The sequence below is a fragment of the Oncorhynchus kisutch genome, linkage group LG15 (assembly GCF_002021735.2).
Source record: "Oncorhynchus kisutch isolate 150728-3 linkage group LG15, Okis_V2, whole genome shotgun sequence".
NCBI classification, from domain to species: Eukaryota; Metazoa; Chordata; class Actinopteri; order Salmoniformes; family Salmonidae; genus Oncorhynchus; species Oncorhynchus kisutch.
This window is the reverse complement of record NC_034188.2, coordinates 7,871,747-7,894,288: the sequence shown is the minus strand read 5'-3', so window position 1 is coordinate 7,894,288 and position 22,542 is coordinate 7,871,747. Positions and strand designations below refer to the sequence as shown.

Genomic DNA, 22,542 nt, shown 5'->3' with positions numbered 1-22,542 from the left:
ATGAAAACACATAGAGTACTGTACTGGCTCAGAGAGCCTTCCAGGCAACAGAAAACAGAGTGAGATCTAAGCAAATCGAACTCACATTTAATGTAGAAGAATACCATTACTGCTTTAAGGTCTGACGCAATTCAGCCTATTTCTGTTTTCAGAGCAAAACACTGTCTGCGAAATCTAGATATTTGGACAGTGATCATTAAAAAAGGGCACACACTGAAATCAAAACATGGCCACTGTTCTTTGTCTTCTGTCCAGCTGATATGTTTATTCTATTGCAAGGCTTTACCCTAGTAACAAATACCATCCTATTCCCTATGGAGGGCACTAGTTTTGACCATGGTCCAATGAAGAAATGACACCGTTTGGTACATAGTGTTCTACAGACCTGGGTGGACGTGCCGTGTCACATGAGAGGGAGAAGTACATGTCTGTAAGATGAGGAAGTAGGTCTTCGAGGAGATCGTTAAAGATGATGGTGTGACTTCATCTGAATAATTTACATCCAAGTACATCAGCTGCCAACAGAATCTTCTTCTTTTTTTAAACTCTGCTCTATTACAGTGGCTGAGGAGAAGATTCAGCTTTTGTCACTACCTACTTCATAGTCAGAGTAGTGGCTCCTTCTACTTGATGTCATAGTCAGAGTAGTGGCTCCTCCTACTTGATGTCATAGTCAGAGTAGTGGCTCCTACTACTTGATGTCATAGTCAGAGTAGTGGCTCCTCCTACTTGATGTCATAGTCAGAGTAGTGGCTCCTTCTACTTGATGTCACAGTCACAGTCAGAGTAGTGGCTCCTCCTACTTGATGTCATAGTCAGAGTAGTGGCTCCTACTACTTGATGTCATAGTCAGAGTAGTGGCTCCTCCTACTTGATGTCATAGTCAGAGTAGTGGCTCCTCCTACTTGATGTCACAGTCAGAGTAGTGGCTCCTTCTACATGATGTCATAGTCAGAGTAGTGGCTCCTCCTACTTGATGTCATAGTCAGAGTAGTGGCTCCTCCTACTTGATGTCACAGTCAGAGTAGTGGCTCCTTCTACATGATGTCATAGTCAGAGTAGTGGCTCCTCCTACTTGATGTCATAGTTAGAGTAGTGGCTCCTACAACTTGATGTCATAGTCAGAGTAGTGGCTCCTCCAAATTGATTTCATAGTCAGCGTAGTGGCTCCTTCTACATTATGTCAGAGTAGTGGCACATCCTACTTGATGTCATAAGCAGAGTAGTGGCACCGCCAAATTGATGTCATAGTCAGAGTAGTGGCTCCTCCTACATTATGTCATAGTCAGAGTAGTGGCTCCTCCTACATGATGTCATAATCAGCGTAGTGGCTCCTCCTACATGATGTCATAGTCAGAGTAGTGGCTCCTTCTACTTTAACAATACAGGTTGGTTTTATTGGTACCGGTTGGTTTTATTGGTACAGGTTGGTTTTACCAGTACAGGTTGGTTTTATTAGGACAGGTTAGTTTTATTGGGACATGTTGGTTTTATTGGGACAGTTTGGGTTTACCAGTACAGGTTGGTTTTATTGGGACAGGTTCGTTTAATTGGTACCCGTTGGTTTTACCAGTGCAGGTTGGTTTTACCAGTACATGTTGGTTTTATTGGGACAGGTTGGTTTCACCAGTACAGGTTGGTTTTAACAGTACAGGTTTGTTTTACCAGTACAGGTTGGTTTCAACAGTACAGGTTGGTTTTATTGGGAAAGGTTGGTTTCAACAGTACAGGTTGGTTTTATTGGGACAGGTTGGTTTCAACAGTACGGGTTGGTTTCAACATTACAGTTTGGTTTCAACAGTACAGGTTGGTTTCACCAGTACAGTTTGGTTTCAACAGTACAGGTTGGTTTCACCAGTACAGGTTGGTTTTATTTGGACAGGTTGGTTTCACCAGTACGGGTTGGTTTCACCAGTACAGGTTGGTTTCACCAGTACAGTTTGGTTTCAACAGTACAGGTTGGTTTCACCAGTACAGGTTGGTTTTATTGGGACAGGTTCGTTTCACCAGTACAGGTTGGTTTTAACAGTACAGGTTGGTTTTATTGGGACAGGTTGGTTTCAACAGTACAGGTTGGTTTTATTGGGACCGTTTGGTTTTACCAGTACTCTGTAAACTGACAGCCGGAATCCCAAACAGATATAGCATTTGAGAAAAACAGAATCGTTTCAAACCTTGATTGACATTGAGATACTATCACATATGCCTCTCTTAAACGTCGGATTACTTGGGAACTGATTTCCCAAATTAAAATCATTTCCTTGTGATTTGGTGAGGATTTTATGTCCAAGACCTGAAATTAAATATATATCTTTGTAAGTAAAACATTTTGGCCGAAAGGGCCGACTATTGGGGAATTTCTGGCATCAAATATGAAATAAAGCAATATGTCTGATTCTGTTATACGTTCACTCCAGTAATAATGTTAGTATATTTTTCTGCCATCAGTGTATCTGTCTGACTGTAATACATTTAATTTATTACTGCACAAAGAGTATATACAGTATTTCTCCCATCTTGTCACATTTGAAAGTGGCTGATCTCTTCCCTGCTGTGCCTGGGCAGACCCTCAGGGTTATACAGCAGTCTCTAATCCTTTCATTGGTCTGGGGGGAGATATCACAGTCTCACCCTGAGTTCCTCTCAATCTCTCCAACATGTCCTAGACTTCACAGTGGAAGTGTGTGTGTGGAAACAGTCAGGTTTCTCTCATCCTGTAGATGTGTGTGCCCTCTTCCAGCTAGACGCTGACACTAAGCACTCACCCTTAACTGGCACTGTGCCAAGAGGAGGCAGTGGAGTGTTGGTGGGGATTCTTATAGGAAATTCAAGCCTGAGTGAGACAATTATCGCTGTCTGGAAACCAAGTATGAACCCACTGCTCTGCTCTGCTCTCCTCTCTTCTTTTCCCCTGTCCTCTCCTGTCCTTTATTTTCCTGTCCTCTCCTCTCCCTTAGACAGTCCTTCTTTTACTCCACTGGTCACAATCCTTAAGAGGTAACAAGAGGGTTGAATGATTTAGCTTCTTATGGACAGGTGGGACGGTAATGTCCCACCTGGCCAACATCCAGTGAAATTGCAGAGCGCGAAATTCAAACTACAGAATTATAAATATTTAACTTTCATAAAATCACAAGTGTAACACATCAAAATAAAGCTTAACTTCTTGTTAATCCAGCCGCTGTGTCAGATTTCAAAAAGGCTTTACGGCGAAAGCACACCATGCCATTATCTGAGGACAGTGCCCCACATACAAAAGCATGAAAAACATATTTCAACCAGGCAGGTTGCGTTATAATAAATGCCTTACCTTTGATGATCTTCTTCTGTTGGCACTCCAAAGGGTCCCAGATACATCACAAATGGTCCTTTTGTTCGATAATGTCCTGCTTTATATCCATGAAAACTCAGTTTAGCTGGCGAGCTTCAGTCAATAATCCACCCAGTTTCCCTCCATCAAAATGGATACAAAATTAATCCCAAACGTTACTAATAAACTTCTAATAAACTAATAAATAAAGTCATACAGCGTTTATAATCAAACCTTAGGTACCCTAATACGTAAATAAACAAAAAAAATGAAGACTGAGAATCGTTATTGTCTTTACCGGAGAAAAATACCAAAGAACGCACTCTCTTCCACGCGCTTGGAAACACTATTGCCAAAATGGGAGCCACCTAGAAAAACTACAATTTCTGGCAAAGTTTTCCAAAACCCGGCATGAAATTCTTTCTAAAGACTGTTGACATCTAGTGGAAGCCCTAGGAACTGCAATCTGGGAGGACTTCGCCTAATAATAAAAGTGACAGCCATTGAAAACTGGTAGGCTGAATTTTTTTGGGGGGGTGGGGGGGTTGGTTTGTCCTCGGGGTTTCGTCTGCCATATCAGTTATGTTATACTCACAGACATAATTTTAACAGTTTTAGAAACTTCAGAGTGTTTTCTATCCAAATCTACCGATATATGCATATTAGTAACAGGCACATATTAGTAACAGGCTCATAGTAACAGGCTCATAGTAACAGGCTCATAGTAACAGGCTCATAGTAACAGGCTCATAGTAACAGGCTCATAGTAACAGGCACATATTAGTAACAGGCTCATAGTAACAGGCTCATAGTAACAGGCACATATTAGTAACAGGCTCATAGTAACAGGCTCATAGTAACAGGCTCATAGTAACAGGCTCATAGTAACAGGCTCATAGTAACAGGCACATATTAGTAACAGGCTCATAGTAACAGGCTCATAGTAACAGGCACATATTAGTAACAGGCTTATAGTAACAGGCTCATAGTAACAGGCACATATTAGTAACAGGCTCATAGTAACAGGCTCATAGTAACAGGCACATATTAGTAACAGGCTCATCGTAACAGGCTCATAGTAACAGGCACATATTAGTAACAGGCTCATAGTAACAGGCTCATAGTAACAGGCACATATTAGTAACAGGCTCATAGTAACAGGCTCATAGTAACAGGCACATATTAGTAACAGGCTCATAGTAACAGGCTCATAGTAACAGGCACATATTAGTAACAGGCTCATAGTAACAGGCTCATAGTAACAGGCACATATTAGTAACAGGCTCATAGTAACAGGCTCATAGTAACAGGCACATATTAGTAACAGGCTCATAGTAACAGGCTCATAGTAACAGGCACATATTAGTAACAGGCTCATAGTAACAGGCTCATAGTAACAGGCACATATTAGTAACAGGCTCATAGTAACAGGCTCATAGTAACAGGCACATATTAGTAACAGGCACATAGTAACAGGCTCATAGTAACAGGCACATATTAGTAACAGGCACATATTAGTAACAGGCTCATAGTAACAGGCTCATAGTAACAGGCACATATTAGTAACAGGCACATATTAGTAACAGGCACATAGTAGTAACAGGCTCATAGTAACAGGCACATAGTAACAGGCTCATAGTAACAGGCTCATAGTAACAGGCACATATTAGTAACAGGCTCATAGTAACAGGCACATATTAGTAACAGGCTCATAGTAACAGGCTCATAGTAACAGGCACATATTAGTAACAGGCTCATAGTAACAGGCTCATAGTAACAGGCACATATTAGTAACAGGCACATAGTAACAGGCTCATAGTAACAGGCACATATTAGTAACAGGCACATATTAGTAACAGGCTCATAGTAACAGGCTCATAGTAACAGGCACATATTAGTAACAGGCACATATTAGTAACAGGCACATATTAGTAACAGGCTCATAGTAACAGGCACATAGTAACAGGCTCATAGTAACAGGCACATATTAGTAACAGGCTCATAGTAACATGCACATATTAGTAACAGGCTCATAGTAACAGGCACATATTAGTAACAGGCTCATAGTAACAGGCACATATTAGTAACAGGCTCATAGTAACAGGCTCATAGTAACAGGCACATATTAGTAACAGGCTCATAGTAACAGGCTCATAGTAACAGGCTCATAGTAACAGGCTCATAGTAACAGGCTCATAGTAACAGGCACATATTAGTAACAGGCTCATAGTAACAGGCTCATAGTAACAGGCACATATTAGTAACAGGCTCATAGTAACAGGCTAATAGTAACAGGCACATATTAGTAACAGGCTCATAGTAACAGGCTCATAGTAACAGGCACATATTAGTAACAGGCTCATAGTAACAGGCTCATAGTAACAGGCACATATTAGTAACAGGCACATATTAGTAACAGGCTCATAGTAACAGGCACATAGTAACAGGCTCATAGTAACAGGCTCATAGTAACAGACTCATAGTAACAGGCTCATAGTAACAGGCTCATAGTAACAGGCACATATTAGTAACAGGCTCATAGTAACAGGCTCATAGTAACAGGCTCATAGTAACAGGCTCATAGTAACAGGCTCATAGTAACAGGCTCATAGTAACAGGCACATATTAGTAACAGGCTCATAGTAACAGGCTCATAGTAACAGGCTCATAGTAACAGGCTCATAGTAACAGGCACATATTAGTAACAGGCTCATAGTAACATGCACATATTAGTAACAGGCTCATAGTAACAGGCTCATAGTAACAGGCACATATTAGTAACAGGCTCATAGTAACAGGCTCATAGTAACAGGCTCATAGTAACAGGCTCATAGTAACAGGCTCATAGTAACAGGCTCATAGTAACAGGCACATATTAGTAACAGGCTCATAGTAACAGGCTCATAGTAACAGGCACATATTAGTAACAGGCTCATAGTAACAGGCCCATAGTAACAGGCTCATAGTAACAGGCTCATAGTAACAGGCTCATAGTAACAGGCTCATAGTAACAGGCTCATAGTAACAGGCACATATTAGTAACAGGCTCATAGTAACAGGCTCATAGTAACAGGCTCATAGTAACAGGCTCATAGTAACAGGCTCATAGTAACAGGCACATATTAGTAACAGGCACATAGTAACAGGCTCATAGTAACAGGCACATATTAGTAACAGGCTCATAGTAACAGGCTCATAGTAACAGGCACATATTAGTAACAGGCTCATAGTAACAGGCTCATAGTAACAGGCACATATTAGTAACAGGCTCATAGTAACAGGCTCATAGTAACAGGCACATATTAGTAACAGGCTCATAGTAACAGGCTCATAGTAACAGGCACATATTAGTAACAGGCTCATAGTAACAGGCTCATAGTAACAGGCTCATAGTAACAGGCTCATAGTAACAGGCACATATTAGTAACAGGCTCATAGTAACAGGCACATATTAGTAACAGGCTCATAGTAACAGGCTCATAGTAACAGGCTCATAGTAACAGGCACATATTAGTAACAGGCTCATAGTAACAGGCACATATTAGTAACAGGCTCATAGTAACAGGCTCATAGTAACAGGCACATATTAGTAACAGGCTCATAGTAACAGGCACATATTAGTAACAGGCTCATAGTAACAGGCTCATAGTAACAGGCTCATAGTAACAGGCTCATAGTAACAGGCTCATAGTAACAGGCTCATAGTAACAGGCTCATAGTAACAGGTTCATAGTAACAGGCACATATTAGTAACAGGCTCATAGTAACAGGCTCATAGTAACAGGCTCATAGTAACAGGCTCATAGTAACAGGCTCATAGTAACAGGCTCATAGTAACAGGCTCATAGTAACAGGCTCATAGTAACAGGCACATAGTAACAGGCTCATACTAACAGGCTCATAGTAACAGGCTCATAGTAACAGGCACTTTACTTTGGGCACGTTTTTCCTTTTCTTGAAAATACTGCCCCCTGCCCAAGAAAGGTTAACTCACTACCTGCCAATGCCTGATCCTACCCGTGTTCAGCTGACTCTACCCATGTTCAGCTCACCTACCCGTGTTCAGCTTGATACCACTGACTGCTCTGTCTGTCTAGTCCCTCAGCTTTGATGCAGGAGTATCTGGAGTAACAGAACACAATCTGACTGGCTTTAGCTCAACAAATGAGTGAGTCCTGCCGAGGTCATTTCAAGGTTAAAACGCTGTGGAGTGTACAGAACAATAGTGTGGTTCACAAGGGTGTCTAAAATAGATGTTAGATTTGATATTGTGTCTCATCTAACTGATGCTCCTTTATCCTGAATTATCTCTGCTGTACAGCAGGAGAGAGAATCTTAGAACAGAATCTTAGAACAGAATCTTAGAATGCGTAATGATTCCATGTGACAGTTTTATGTCCAGATCACTGATCTAGACTAAATGCATCATGTCTGCCTATCACTCTGTAATGCCTTCAGATACCATAAGCTCTGTCAAATCTTTGTCTTGCTCTGAGGAAGGTCATCGTTGACTGAAAGTTTGGCACATTAAATACTGAAACATGCATCTGATTTAAGTACGCATAGACTTATTTTCAAAGTAAGACTTGTGAATCTGTCATCAATACATTTGACCAATAATGACATGGAGACAGCTGAGATCATATGGTGTAGATGATGCTGTGAGATACAGAGAGTTTTTGTTTGAGATTCAGTTCGTTTTTTTATGTTTGAGATTCAGTTAGTTTTTAAGTTTGGGATTCAGTTCATTTTTAAGTTTGGGATTCAGTTCATTTTTATGTTTGAGATTCGGTTTGTTGTTATATTTAGGATTCAGTTAGTTTTTATGTTTGCTTGTTGCACCCTCTAGTGTATTTTTTCATCCTCAGAATCTTTCCGATTGTGAGGCAATGCCTTAACACCAGTAGTACACCTTTATTTCCAATGGGGGGCAGTAAAACCCTAAATACTTCAGAGTCACATACTGTACACATGTCCAATGACATATATTCCATGCTGTTGGGATTGAAGACAAAAAATAAAACTACCACACTATCCACTCCTCCACATTGTACTGGAAACCCCCCAGAGCTACGTCCCACATGACAAATGGTAGAAGTCAGTGGCGACACATCATTCAGGTCAGGTGGGGCAGAGCCCACATTTTGTGCAAAAAATAATTATATATATATGTATGTATATGTGTGTAAATAAATACATTTTTGGAGTGGGCTTACTTGTTTTGTATGTTTTTTTTGTATTAATACGTGTCACATATCAGTTTGCAAACAACGTAAAAACAATATATATGTATCAATAAGTTAATAAAGCTACATACACACATGGTCTCTTTTTTGTTTTCTTGAGTAAGGCAGCTCCAAAATGCAGGTGTTTCAGCCTAGCTCTGTGATGGCGGGGAGAGCCAGCAGAAAATATAAAGTGTTGCGCCGTGATTGGCTCAGTGTTCTGTCACTCATGGGGACAGTACGTCATCACCCAGTTAAAAGTCCTTAGTAAGGGTAGACATCCAAAATGTCAACGCTTTTGTTCCTGCCATAGAGTTATATTACAAGTGCCCTTCCAAGAAGGCTCAAGGTCATTGGCCACAGATAAAATGATGTCAAACCACGTTATATGTACAGCAGCTTTGATTGGACTGATCATGTCAACATCATACTTTGAAAATCTTAGGTAGCATGTCATCATCATGAATAAAGTCAACAGTCTACTGACAAATCCCTTTTAATCCTTGTCATATGAAGAGAAATAACGAAGAGAAACTACAGCTTAAACGTATCAGTGCTCATCGTCCATCAGACATAAAGACAAGACACAAGAAGCTGGAAATCGCACATTGAGTCTTTTGGAAGGAATCAGTGTCTAACTTGCAAGTGTTACAAAGAAACCACTAACGTCAGCCTGCTATTCAATGGAGTGGCTGTGTGGTTTTTCCCCCCAGAGACCACAGCGCCACCTTCCTGTTCAAGTGAACACAACAAGGGGAGTCCAAAAATGTCTTGTAAGCTGCTGCATAAATGATGCAATATTCCAGGGAGATATGTATACTATAGCTAATAAAGTAATACTAAGTGTATGTTGTGTAGTAAGCGGTTAGCAGCCCCGGTGCCTCTAACCCTAATAATTTGGTCTATTTTCACCAACACGGTATTGTAAACACACCGTTCGTGTCCCGGTGTGTGCTTGTATTGTTTTGTACAGCTTTGACAGTGCTACTGATAGTAGTGGTGGTGCTTGGCTTGCACCTGCAAATTCAGCACAGACCACATTCTATAATAGAACTGTGTTATACTGATAGTAGTGGTGGTGCTTGGCTTGCACCTGCAAATTCAGCACACACCACATTCTATAATAGAACTGTGTTATACTGATAGTAGTGGTGGTGCTTGGCTTGCACCTGCAAATTCTATAATAGAACTGTAACTATACATTCTATAATAGAACTGTGTTATTTGACCTGTCCCAAATAACATATCATTTAATGTGTCAAATAGTGTTACATGACCTGTATCTCTTTTGACATGTGTTCGAAACATGTGTTCAACGGTGTTCAAACTGCCTTACACTAATCATTTGAGATATTTTCCCCTCTTAATTTCGCCTACTGTTCTAACTTGGTTGGTGCACAAATAGCCTATAAACTGTTTTAGAGAAATGTAAAGCGTTGAATATTACAAAAGTTTTCATTGTCTGTTTGCCCCCTTCATTTATCCTACAGTTCTGACTTGTACAGAACGGAATGGGTTTCTGAGCTGTGTGCTGGTTGTTTAAACTGACAGCTTGGTGCATTCAGCTTGTCAACACTTCTTACAAAAACAAGTAGTGATGAAGTCAACCTCTCCTCCACATTTGAGCCAAGAGATATTGACATGCATATCATTAATGTTAGCTCTCTGTGTACATCTAACGGCCAGCTGTGCTGCCCTGTTCTGAGACAGTTGTAATTTTCCAAGATCCCTCTTTGTGGCACCTGACCACACTACTGAACAGTAGTCCAGGTGGGAAAAAACTAGAGCCTGTAGGACCTGGCTTGTTGATAGTTCTGTTAAGAAAGTAGAGAAGTGCTTTATTATGGACAGACGTCTCCCCATCTTAGCTACTGTTGCATCAATATGTTTATTGATGCAACAATAAGTCATCTCAACATACTCAATTTCCACATTATTCATTACAAGATTTAGTTGAGGTTAAGGGTTTAGTGAATGATTTGTCCCAAATACAATTTTTACTCTTTGCTAAGTGTTGCTGTCATTTCAGTGGCTGTAGTAGCTGACGTGTATAGTGTTGAGTCATCCGCAAACATAGAAACACTGGCTTTACTCAAAGCATGTCGTTAGTACTAGACATACGAAAGTTGCTTTACGAAAGTTCTTTTTTTCTAAATCTAGAAATGTAATAGTGCTATAAAACAGAACAAACACACATTTGGAGATTTGTATTTGTCACGCCCTGACCTTAGCGAGCCTTGTTATGTCTCTATTTGGTTTGGTCAGGGTGTGACTTGGGTGGGTATTCTATGTCCTGTTTTCTATGTTTTTGTATTTCTATGTTTTGGGCGGGTATGGTTCTCAATCAGGGACAGCTGTCTATCGTTGTCTCTGATTGGGAATCATACTTAAGCAGCCTTGTTCCCTTTTGTCATTGTGGGAAGTTGTCGTTGTTAGGGGTACTATAGCCCTTGTAAGCGGCACAGTCTTTTTTTGTTGTTGTTGTTATTTCTTGTTTTGTTGGCGACATTTTATATAAATAAAGAAAATGTACGCTCACCATGCCGCACCTTGGTCTCATTCCGACGAAGGCCGTGACAGTATTACACATTTGAATAATCTAATCTTAGAATTAAACAATAAAGGGATTTAAACACAAATGACTTTTGTAAGTTGCATCTTATATAGGAGAAAAATAGGTTGTTTCTTTACATGGTTTGATAGCTCATACTAATATATATTTCAAATTATATTAATATGAAGACACATATTGAGATTGCCTCTTTCAAGAATCCCTGAGCTCTAAAACAGCAACATTTTCTCTCAGCATCATGGCAAAATGTAAAACTGCTCTACACCACTGTACGCCAAGCCACGGACATTAGTTTCTCCTCCTCGATGAGTCTGGATCTGAGTACCTCCCAGACCCTTCACAGAATACCAACACATTCAGAGCCGTTAGACTGGTCCAGAGGTGATGGGTTGGACCAGAGTCAGTAAAGGCGGCGGTTTGAAAACATGTCATTGTCTTTGACACTCTGATTGGTCAGAAATGACAACTTTTGTTTTTTGTACAACGCCCCTCGTGCCATTCGTCGCCACAAACGACATCAACGACGGCAGTGTCAGACTAAAGTTGCTCGCGTATGACAGAGAAGCGGAAGAATTTCGAGTGAATCGCCAGGCTGACTCACTTCGAGTGAATCGCCAGGCTGACTCACTTCGAGTGAATCGCCAGGCTGACTCACTTCAAGTGAATCGCCAGGCTGACTCACTTCGAGTGAATCGCCAGGCTGACTCACTTCGAGTGAATCGCCAGGCTGACTCACTTCGAGTGAATCGCCAGGCTGACTCATTTAGAGTGAATCGCCAGGCTGACTCATTTAGAGTGAATCGCCAGGCTGACTCATTTCGAGTGAATCGCCAGGCTGACTCACTTCGAGTGAATCGCCAGGCTGACTCATTTCGAGTGAATCGCCAGGCTGACTCATTTCGAGTGAATCGCCAGGCTGACTCACTTCGAGTGAATCGCCAGGCTGACTCACTTTTTATCAGCGCCAATAGAGGGCAGTGTTTCTTTCATTCCACTTCATTCACAGCTTCTACCTGATTTCCCAGCAAAAAGGGTACATCCCAAAATGGCACGCTATTGGGCCCTGGTCAAAAGTAGTGCATAGTACGTCATTTGGGATGCATCCAAGGGCTCCACTGCCCGAGGACATCATCAGACACTCAACAAAGCAACAGACAGATATTTCCTCTGTTTAATTGATACTGCTGAGCACAACGCAATGCAAACATTTGAATTTGACGCCTGCTTTCAATAAGCCATGATATCTTCTCATTGTTCTATTCTGTCTTCACTGCAAAGCTGATAGTGTACTAACCTAATCACACTCTGGATAGAAAAGTTCCCTTAACTTAATCACACTCTGGATAGATAAGTTCCCCTAACTTAATCACACTCTGGATAGATAAGTTCCCTTCACTTAATCACACTCTGGATAGATAAGTTCCCTTAACTTAATCACACTCTGGATAGATAAGTTCCCTTAACTTAATCACACTCTGGTTAGATAAGTTCCCTTAACTTAATCACACTCTGGATAGATAGGTTCCCTTAACTTAATCACACTCTGGATAGATACGTTCCTCTAAATGAATCACACTCTGGATAGATAAGTTCCCTTAACTTAATCACACTCTGGATAGATAAGTTCCCTTAACTTAATCACACTCTGGATAGATAAGTTCCCTTAACTTAATCACACTCTGGATAGATAAGTTCCCTTAACTTAATCACACTCTGGATAGATAAGTTCCCTTAACTTAATCACACTCTGGATAGATAAGTTCCCCTAACTTAATCACACTCTGGATAGATAAGTTCCCTTAACTTAATCACACTCTGGATAGATAAGTTCCCCTAACTTAATCACACTCTGGATAGATAAGTTCCCTTAACTTAATCACACTCTGGATAGATAAGTTCCCCTAACTTAATTAAATCAAGGGCTATCTGTTTACTTACTTTGTATAATGAAAACCATTTGATTTTACTGTGGCAGGCTGGCAGCCATGGCCTGCAGGATATAACTTTCAATTCAAATGTAATTAGATTCTATTTTCTAGCTTGTGATACTGTTGCTTGAGAAAACAACACACTTACTTTGTCTGTGTTATGGGCCAGATATCGAAATTCACTTAGCACAATAAACAAACTGGGGACAAACTGAGAAGATTGCAAATATTGATGTTTACTATCTTGACTTGATCAAACTTGAAATGGATGAACTATAAATATTACAGACATGCTCTTTTGTTTGTGCCCATTGAGTGTGAAAATGTACATTTGACAAAATATGCCACATTCACGTACATTTACCCCCCTCTCTTACTATTAATAGTCACTCAATTCTGATTGGCCTGAGCCTCCCTATAGATGTGTATGTCTTTATGAACTGCCATTAGTGTCACGCCCTGGCCTTAGTTATCTTTGTTTTCGTTATTATTTTGGTTAGGCCAGGGTGTGATATGGGTGATTTATGTGTTTTGTCTTGTCTAGGTTTTTTTTTGTAGATTTATGGGGTTCAGTTTAGTTGTCTAGGTAAGTCTATGGTTGCCTGGATTGGTTCTCAATCAGTGTTTATTGTTGTCTCTGATTGGGAACCATATTTAGGCAGCCATATTCTTTGGGTATTTTGTGGGTGATTGTTTCCTGTCTTTGTGTTTTAACCACCAGTTAGGACTTTTACGGTTATTGTTTGGTAGTTGTGTTCATGTTAAGTGTCTCTTATTAAAGAACCATGAACTATAACAACGCTGTGTTTTGGTCCGCCTCACCTTCCCAGGAAGAAAGCCGTTACAATTAGGTTCTACTAAGCTGTTCTGTTTTAAGATGGTCATACCAAGGATAATTTTGATTTGAATTTTAACAACAGATAGTCCCAACCCCCAGGCTGACTCAGGAAATGAGGAAATGTATAATTGTTTTAAACATGTATTTGACACTTTATTTGGGGGTGGGGCACTAAACAGTCTCCGTATGTACTTTCATTCATTTTTACAACTGGTACCAGGGGACCTTCAGACGAGTCTTGTGAGGACTGTGGGCGTCGTAGAGCATAACAACCAACATGTACGTGTCGCACCTTCGTGAGAGTCTCAACACAGAGGGGTCATATTAGTGTGTAACTCAAACTGTTCGGACGCTACAGACAGAAGTTGGCAGATCGGCGGCACCGACGTCAGACTAGTCCCAGGACCGCTTGTGGGCATCTTAGAGCAAAACGGAGAACATCGATGTCATGAATCTCATCTTTCCGTAGAGGGGTCATAATGTAGGCCAAATCATTTGGACACTACAGACGATTTTGTGAGACCAATTTTCGGGATGTCTCATGGTCTGACAAACACTGCTGCAGCTCTGTCACCATTCACCACAGATGCGGAAGTGCGAATAGACGGATGAGGTTGATTGAGACGCATCCAATGATATCTCTAGTTTAAACTGAAGGATTTTGATAGGGATTTTTTAGTATGCTAATTCGATTTTCCGTATGTGTTCATGCTCTCTCTTCCTCTTTCTCTCGCTCTCCCTGTCTCCCTGTCACTCTCTTTCTCTCTCTCTGTTGCTCTCTTTCTCTCTGTGTCTCTCTCTCTCTCTCTTTCTCTCTCTGTGTCTCTCTCTGTGTCTCTCTTGCTTCCTCTCTCTCCCTCTCTCTTTAATAATAACAATCGTGATGTAGCAGTTGAGAGAGCAGAGAAAGAGGAGGGCCAGCCGTCTACCAATCACATGGTTTCCCCACCTCCCTCCCTCTGTCTCTAAGCACGCAAACGTTGGGCAAAAAAAAGAAGTGATAAGCAGCTTTGAAACGCGTTCCCGCTGAATCAGGGCGAGTGTGTTCGACTCAGACACAGACAGCACAGCATTGGCTAACTCTCTCTCCTCCACAGACACAGACAGCACAGCATTGGCTAACTCTCGCTCTCCCACAGACACAGACAGCACAACATTGGCTAACTCTCTCTCCTCCACAGACACAGACAGCACAGCATTGGCTAACTCTCAGAAGCGAGTGTCTCACAACCAAAGCAAACATAGCCTTATTAACGTGACGAGTTTGAGAGTCAGGGAGACACGACTGACTGCCTACTCTCAGGGAAGAGGAGGAAGCTGGGGACACTTGACTTACCAACACAACCAATCCAGAGAACCTGGAGGGAGGCAATCCTTCCCTCTGCGTATGCTGAGGAATACACCTTACACACAAAAACAACTACAAGCCTGAGAAGAAGAGAGACCAGTGCCACGGTCTTTCTCTTTCTCTCTTTATACCTCTCTCTCCTGCTGTGGAGCTCTGTCCTCGTCTCTCCAGTCCCTCAAGGTATTCTGCTGACCTGACTGCCTGATCTGCTGTCATCATGTCAGAAGGAGAAGAATGTCGCTCTCCCATCGGTCTGGACTGCTGCTCCTGCTGCCTGGACCTGGCCAACTGTGACGACCCAGCTGGAGGAGGGGGTGAGGGCAGAGGCCAAAGCACCCCTCTGATGGGCAGCCCCACGTCGCTCAGCCACTTCCGCCAGTTCCGTGAGCAGCTGACGTTCCAGAACCAGAACGTGAACACAGACAAGCTGAACAGCATGATGAGGCTGGACTCTCTGGAGTCTGTGGTCAGAGACCCCTGTTACCTGCTCAACGAGGGCATCTGCAACAGCAACATCGACCAGACCACGCTGTCCATCCTGCTGTTCTTCCACAGGTACTGTACTTCACCTCTATACACCGCCCATCCTCATCCTCACGTTGTTGATACATGAAACACCTCACAACACCTCTTCACATTATCTCACTCATTACTGTCTCATTATTACTGTAATTATTACTGTGTAATTATTACTGTGTCATTATTACTGTAATTACTGTACAATGTAATCATTATTGTGATTACTCATTGTTATACTGTGCTTACAGCAGTAATCCTAACCAGCCCTGCGCCTTGCCGTAACCCTAAGTACAGTGTAAGTGCAATGTAACAATGAGTAACTTCAATATTGTCACTGTACTTATGGGAACATTAATAAACCAGGCAGTGTTATGTAAAGAGAGACCCTTCCTCCTCCTAATCACCTGAACTGAAAGTGGTTTAACCATCCCTTCCCCCTTTCTGTTTTACTATACAGTTCCACTTTCTGATTGTGTACATTTTCAATGTTCATTTACAAGGAATGTATTGGTGCTATGCCTGTCATAAACACAAATGACAACAATAATGTTATCAACATAATCAACAAAAACATGAATACAATACTTCTATCTTAAAATTAAAACATCACAATTGACCAATGAGGTTCTTTGATAAAACCTTTTCCTCTAGACGTAACTGTGAAAAACAACGAATCACAAAGACCTATTTGTTTTTTTTGTTCTAAAAGACAACTTGTTATATTGGACTCAGTATTCATTAGTTTGGGTGGGTTGCAGAAGGCTTATTAACCTATACTATGGTTGGTTTAATTCAGGGTCACACAGAGCAGTTTCTTAGTAGTCTTAAACAAATCTACTTTGAAACAGAAGTATACACCTCACACACATGGTTATGGGCTGATATAGAGTTGAAATGCATTCCATTTAGAGTTTGCATCCCAATATGACACTTTACATACATCACAGAAGACTGAAATATAACAAAACCGTTTGACATAAAATCACAGGATTTTTCTGGGCACGTTTTTGCAAAATAATGTTTATTGATTAATAATTAAATGATGAATCCTATTAAGAAACATTCCACTCATGACTCTACTAAGTCATTTGACGACAGGAAAGGGATGACCTGTACATACACTAGACTTCCTCCTCTCTCATCGTGGCCAAATTGTACATGTAAAATCGCAGGTTTGTTTGGAAACATGCTGACGTGTTAGTGGGGATTAAACAAGTCATGCAGCAGATTACTGCCAGTTCACATCTATGTTTGGCAACCCTAGGAATGACTTACACTCAGTTCAAATTAAAATGAACCAAAATGACCATTGGAACTATTCCATAGCTTCAGCAGCCATCATTGCTGTCCTTCCGATTTATGAAAGCACGAACAGTACAGTCTGTACACACTGAAAAGTACTGTCTGTACACACTGAAAAGTACTGTCTGTACACACTGAAACAGTACTGTCTGTACACACTGAAACAGTACTGTCTGTACACACTGAAAAGTACTGTCTGTACACACTGAAACAGTACTGTCTGTACACACTGAAAAGTACTGTCTGTACACACTGAAACAGTACTGTCTGTACACACTGAAACAGTACTGTCTGTACACACTGAAAAGTACTGTCTGTACACACTGAAACAGTACTGTCTGTACACACTGAAACAGTACTGTCTGTACACACTGAAACAGTACTGTCTGTACACACTGAAACAGTACTGTCTGTACACACTGAAACAGTACTGTCTGTACACACTGAAACAGTACTGTCTGTACACACTGAAACAGTACTGTCTATACACACTGAAACAGTACTGCCTGTACACACTGAACCAGTACTGTCTGTACACACTGAAACAGTACTGTTTGTACACACTGAAACAGTACAGTCTGTACACACTGAAACAGTACTGTCTGTACACACTGAAACAGTACTGTCTGTACACACTGAAACAGAACTGTCTGTACACACTGAAACAGTACTGTCTGTACACACTGAAACAGTACTGTCTGTACACACTGAACCAGTACTGTCTATTTACACTGAAAGCACTAACAGTACTGTCTATACACCCTTTGAAAGGTACAGATTGCAAGTGTCATGTTTGGTTTCTGAGCAGTAAAATGTGAAGGCCTACTGAGAAATATCTTAGCTAGGACATTATGTCCACAATGAGCACCGTCATCAAAGTATTCAAAGTATTTAGTCAGCCACCAATTGTGCAAGTTCTCCCACTTAAAAAGACAAGAGAGGCCTGTAATTTTCATCGTAGATACACTTCAACTATGACAGACAAAATGAGAAAAAAAATCAAATTATTGACCAAATACTTACTTTCCACCATAATTTGCAAATAAATTCATTAAAAATCCTCCAATGTGATTTTCTGGATTTTTTTCTCTTGCCATAGTTGAAGTGCACCTATGATGAAAATTACAGGCCTCTCTCAGCTTTTTAAATGGGAGAACTTGCACAATTGGTGGCTGACTAAATACTTTTTTGCCCCACTGTACATTGAACTGGGAGCATTAATGTCAGCGAAGCAGAGATATTGGTTAAAAATTAATGTCAGAGAAAAGTGCAATTATATCTTTAAAACATATTTCTAAATATTTATTACACGTGACAGATAATTATGTAATAAAAAACATGTTGGACTTCTTTTCATTGGTGTGACCTAAGCATTCTCCTTTGACCCTCAACCTCACCAGAACCATCAGACAGGGTTCTTGGTAATGTCTGAAAACCAGGAGATTTAGATTGGAAGGTATTCTGTAACACTTCAATCGTAATGAGTTGTTACGTCTTAAAAAATGAATTTTAAGACTTGTTGTGGACATGTATGACCCTGTTAGAATCTCTACTACGTCTAGTAATGATCCTCACAACAACAACAGAAAACTGCCGTTTTGAATCAGTCAAAAAGTGACACATAGAGAGACAAAAAAAGTCTGAAATAATTATACCTGCAGGCTTTAAATAACAAGTCGTGAAATCATCAAGCACAGTATGATTGGTGCAAGAACTAGAAACAAGTCTAAACACAAAACACTGTAGCCCGATTTGGGCGGGAACAGTTTTTATAGATGTGTTTACATTAGGTGTGTTGCTCAATGGAGTGTTATGAGAAACGCTGCCAAACTTCTGTCGCCATTAAGACTGAATGTTGGCTGCCACTGTCATTTTCACAGCTTTATTCTTGTCAAATATGTATCTTTCACTTCATGGCAGCTTTATTGTTGTCAAAGATGCATAAATAACTTCATGCCAACGTCACCAAGACGATCCAAGTAACTCAGCTGTTAAAAGTAGAATCAGTTTTATTGTGTTGACAGTCACTTCTCTACTTGGCATTGACTGTACTAGCTACAGAGCCTTCAGCACATTGTGTTGTGTTACAGCCTGAATTCAAAATGAGTTAAATATGATTTTATACCCATTTACACACAATACCCCATAATGACAGTGAAAAAAACGTTTTTGAATTGTTTTGCAAATGTATTGAATATGAAATGCAGAAATATCTCATTGACATAAGTTCACACACCCCTGAGTCAATACTTTGTAGAAACACATTTGACAGCGATTACAGCCATGTGTCTTTCTGGGTAAGTCTCTAAGAGCTGTGAGTCTTTCTGGGTAAATCTCAAAGAGCTGTGAGTCTTTCTGGGTAAATCTCTAAGAGTTTTCCGCAACTGGATTGTGCAACATTTACCCATTATGCTTTTCAGAATTCTTCAAGCTTTGTCAAATTGGTTGTTGATCATTGCTAGACAACCATTTTTTCAAGACTTGCCATAGATTTTCAAGTCCATGTAACTTAGTTTTTTTTTTACAATCCCTTTGGCACTAATTTCAGAACCTTGTGGTCATTTTTCAAAACTCTAGACACGGAACTCAAAACGGTCATCACTTGTTACTGTAACGGCTTTCTTCCTGGGAAGGAGAGGCGGACCAAAACGCAGCGTGGTTATAGTTCATGTTATTTTAATAAGGTAACTCACCATGAACAGAATGCAAGACAATAAATGTGCAACCCGAACACAGTCTTAGCTGGTGCATAGACACAAAGATAAGAAACAATCACCCACAAAACCCAACACAAAACAGGCTACCTAAATATGGTTCCCAATCAGAGACAATGACTAACACCTGCCTGTGATTGAGAACCATATCAGGCCAAACATAGAAATAGACAAACCAGACACACAACATAGAATACCCACCCAGCTCACGTCCTGACCAACACTAAAACAAGGAAAAGACAAAAGAACTATGGTCAGAACATGACAGTAACACAGGCTGACCAACTCTCAAAGCGTTGTTCATATCTTTAAAGAAACCTTGCACTTGCAGAATCATTGGTTCAAATAACTCATTTATCATGAAATACCAATAGGAACATTCATTTAGATCACCCAGTACGTTACAGGAACATTCATTTAGATCACCCAGTACGTTACAGGAACATTCATTTACATCACCCAGTACGTTACAGGAACATTCATTTAGATCACCCAGTACGTTACAGGAACATTCATTTAGATCACCCAGTACGTTACAGGAACACTCATTTAGATCACCCAGTACGTTACAGGAACATTCATTTAGATCACCCAGTACGTTACAGGACCATTCATTTAGATCACCCAGTACGTTACAGGAACATTCATTTAGATCACCCAGTACGTTACAGGAACATTCATTTAGATCACCCAGTACGTTACAGGAACATTCATTTAGATCACCCAGTACGTTACAGGAACATTCATTTAGATCACCCAGTACGTTACAGGAACATTCATTTAGATCACCCAGTACATTACAGGAACACTCATTTAGATCACCCAGTACGTTACAGGAACATTCATTTAGATCACCCAGTACGTTACAGGAACATTCATTTAGATCACCCAGTACGTTACAGGAACATTCATTTAGATCACCCAGTACGTTACAGGAACATTCATTTAGATCACCCAGACACAAGATACCGATAGTTTCACCGTATAGTTGTTCGTTCATTCATTAAATATTGTAGTACGAAATATGTGATACATGTTTCATTATGGTACTACACGTAAATACATCACTGTAAAAGGACTAGTAAAGAGAATACTACAGACACAGTGGAATCATTGAACAAAATATGACATTTATTGATGAAATACAATAAAATCAAACCGATTTCTTTTAATCAAAGCAAAAAGAATTAGCTACAAAAAAGACTACTGTAAAACATCACTGCAGTGTTCCTCACCTGGCTTACTGTAAAACATCACTGCAGTGTTCCTCACCTGGCTTACTGTAAAACATCACTGCAGTGTTCCTCACCTGGCTTACTGTAAAACATCACTGCAGTGTTCCTCACCTGGCTTACTGTAAAACATCACTGCAGTGTTCCTCACCTGGCTTACTGTAAAACATCACTTCAGTGTTCCTCACCTGGCTTACTGTAAAACATCACTGCAGTGTTCCTCACCTGGCTTACTGTAAAACATCAACGGGAGAATGTCCAGACTCATTCAAGCTAACGGAAAGGCCACACATGCTCAAATAACAGCTGTTTTAAACAGTGGTGTACAGAAAGGGCATCTCTTAACGTACAACACGGTGAATAATTCAGGCTGTTGTGGAGGCAAAAGGGGGTCTTACCCAAGTACTAGATAGATGTACCTAATAAAGTGGCCGGTGAGTGTACAGTCATGTCAAATCTGAAAACATGGTCTGGAAAAGTGGTACATGGGACCATAGAAACAGTGTCTGATAGAGAATGATGATGAAATATTACATCCATAGATAATGTCGTCCAATTGGTTCATGTTCCACGGTAATTGATGTCAATGGATCTCGTTATCCTGAAACTTTCATGATCTAAACATGTAATATTGTTAGTCAGTTTCCACAAAACTATGCATTAAGACTAATGCAACAGTTACTTATCATTTTGATCAGTTGTATCAATTGATAGTTAGATCATTGTAATGAAACGAATAGACAGTCATCTCAGATGTAATGTGTGAATTGCATTTTGAAATGGTGATACTTGGATGTTAAGTTGTGTCATTTTGAACAGGTGATTTTAAGTTCAATGAAAAAATGATCTTAGTTGTATGTGTATTGTATCCAAGCATTTGGAAAAAGTGTTAAGAGTTTTGAAAAATTTGCATTTTGATCATTGGTTTTGAATTTTGTGTCTAGAGTTTTGAAAAATGACATCAAGGTCTCCGAAATTAGTGCCAAAGTGATTGCAAAAAACTCTATTATGACTTGTTAAGCACATTTTTACCTCTGAACTTATTTAGGCTTGCCATAACAAAGGAATTGACTTAACTTAATGACATTTTAATGACATTTCAGCATTTACATTTTTTAAAATGAATTAGTAAAAAAAAAATATATGTACCATGGGTTTGGTTTCTAACCTGTCATGTTAACTGCTTCTACTAACAGTATTAGTCATTAGTTCAGAATATAATTCTAAGTATTAATCTACTGTTTCTAATCTAATTTTTAGTAAAAAAATATATATATATATATTTGAAAAACAATTCCGCTTTCACATTACAGAGTAGTGTGCGTGGGCTACTGACACACACAAAAAAATGTAATCCATTTTAAAATCAGGCTGTAACACAACAACATGTGGAGAAAGTCAAGGGGTGTGAATACTTTCTGAAGGCCTTGTACCTTTATCTCTTGTGATGATATATAAATAACAGAGATAAGACGAGAGTACATTGGAAGAGCTATCACCATTCCACGTTACTGTGTGTGTGTGTGTGTGTTGTTTGCAAAGGGAACACTCTGT

General features: G+C 40.2%; 1 protein-coding gene across 1 annotated transcript in view; it reads left to right on the top strand.

Annotated features, from left to right (window-relative positions):
• Positions 1–14,906: 14,906 nt before the first annotated feature.
• LOC109880965 (TSC22 domain family protein 3) overlaps positions 14,907–22,542 on the top strand; it is a 68,030-nt gene continuing 60,394 nt past the window's right edge. The window contains exon 1 of the mRNA XM_031789532.1: positions 14,907–15,776. Coding sequence (XP_031645392.1) covers positions 15,439–15,776 — 338 coding nt within the window. The 5' untranslated portion in view covers positions 14,907–15,438. The remainder of the gene's footprint in view (positions 15,777–22,542) is intronic.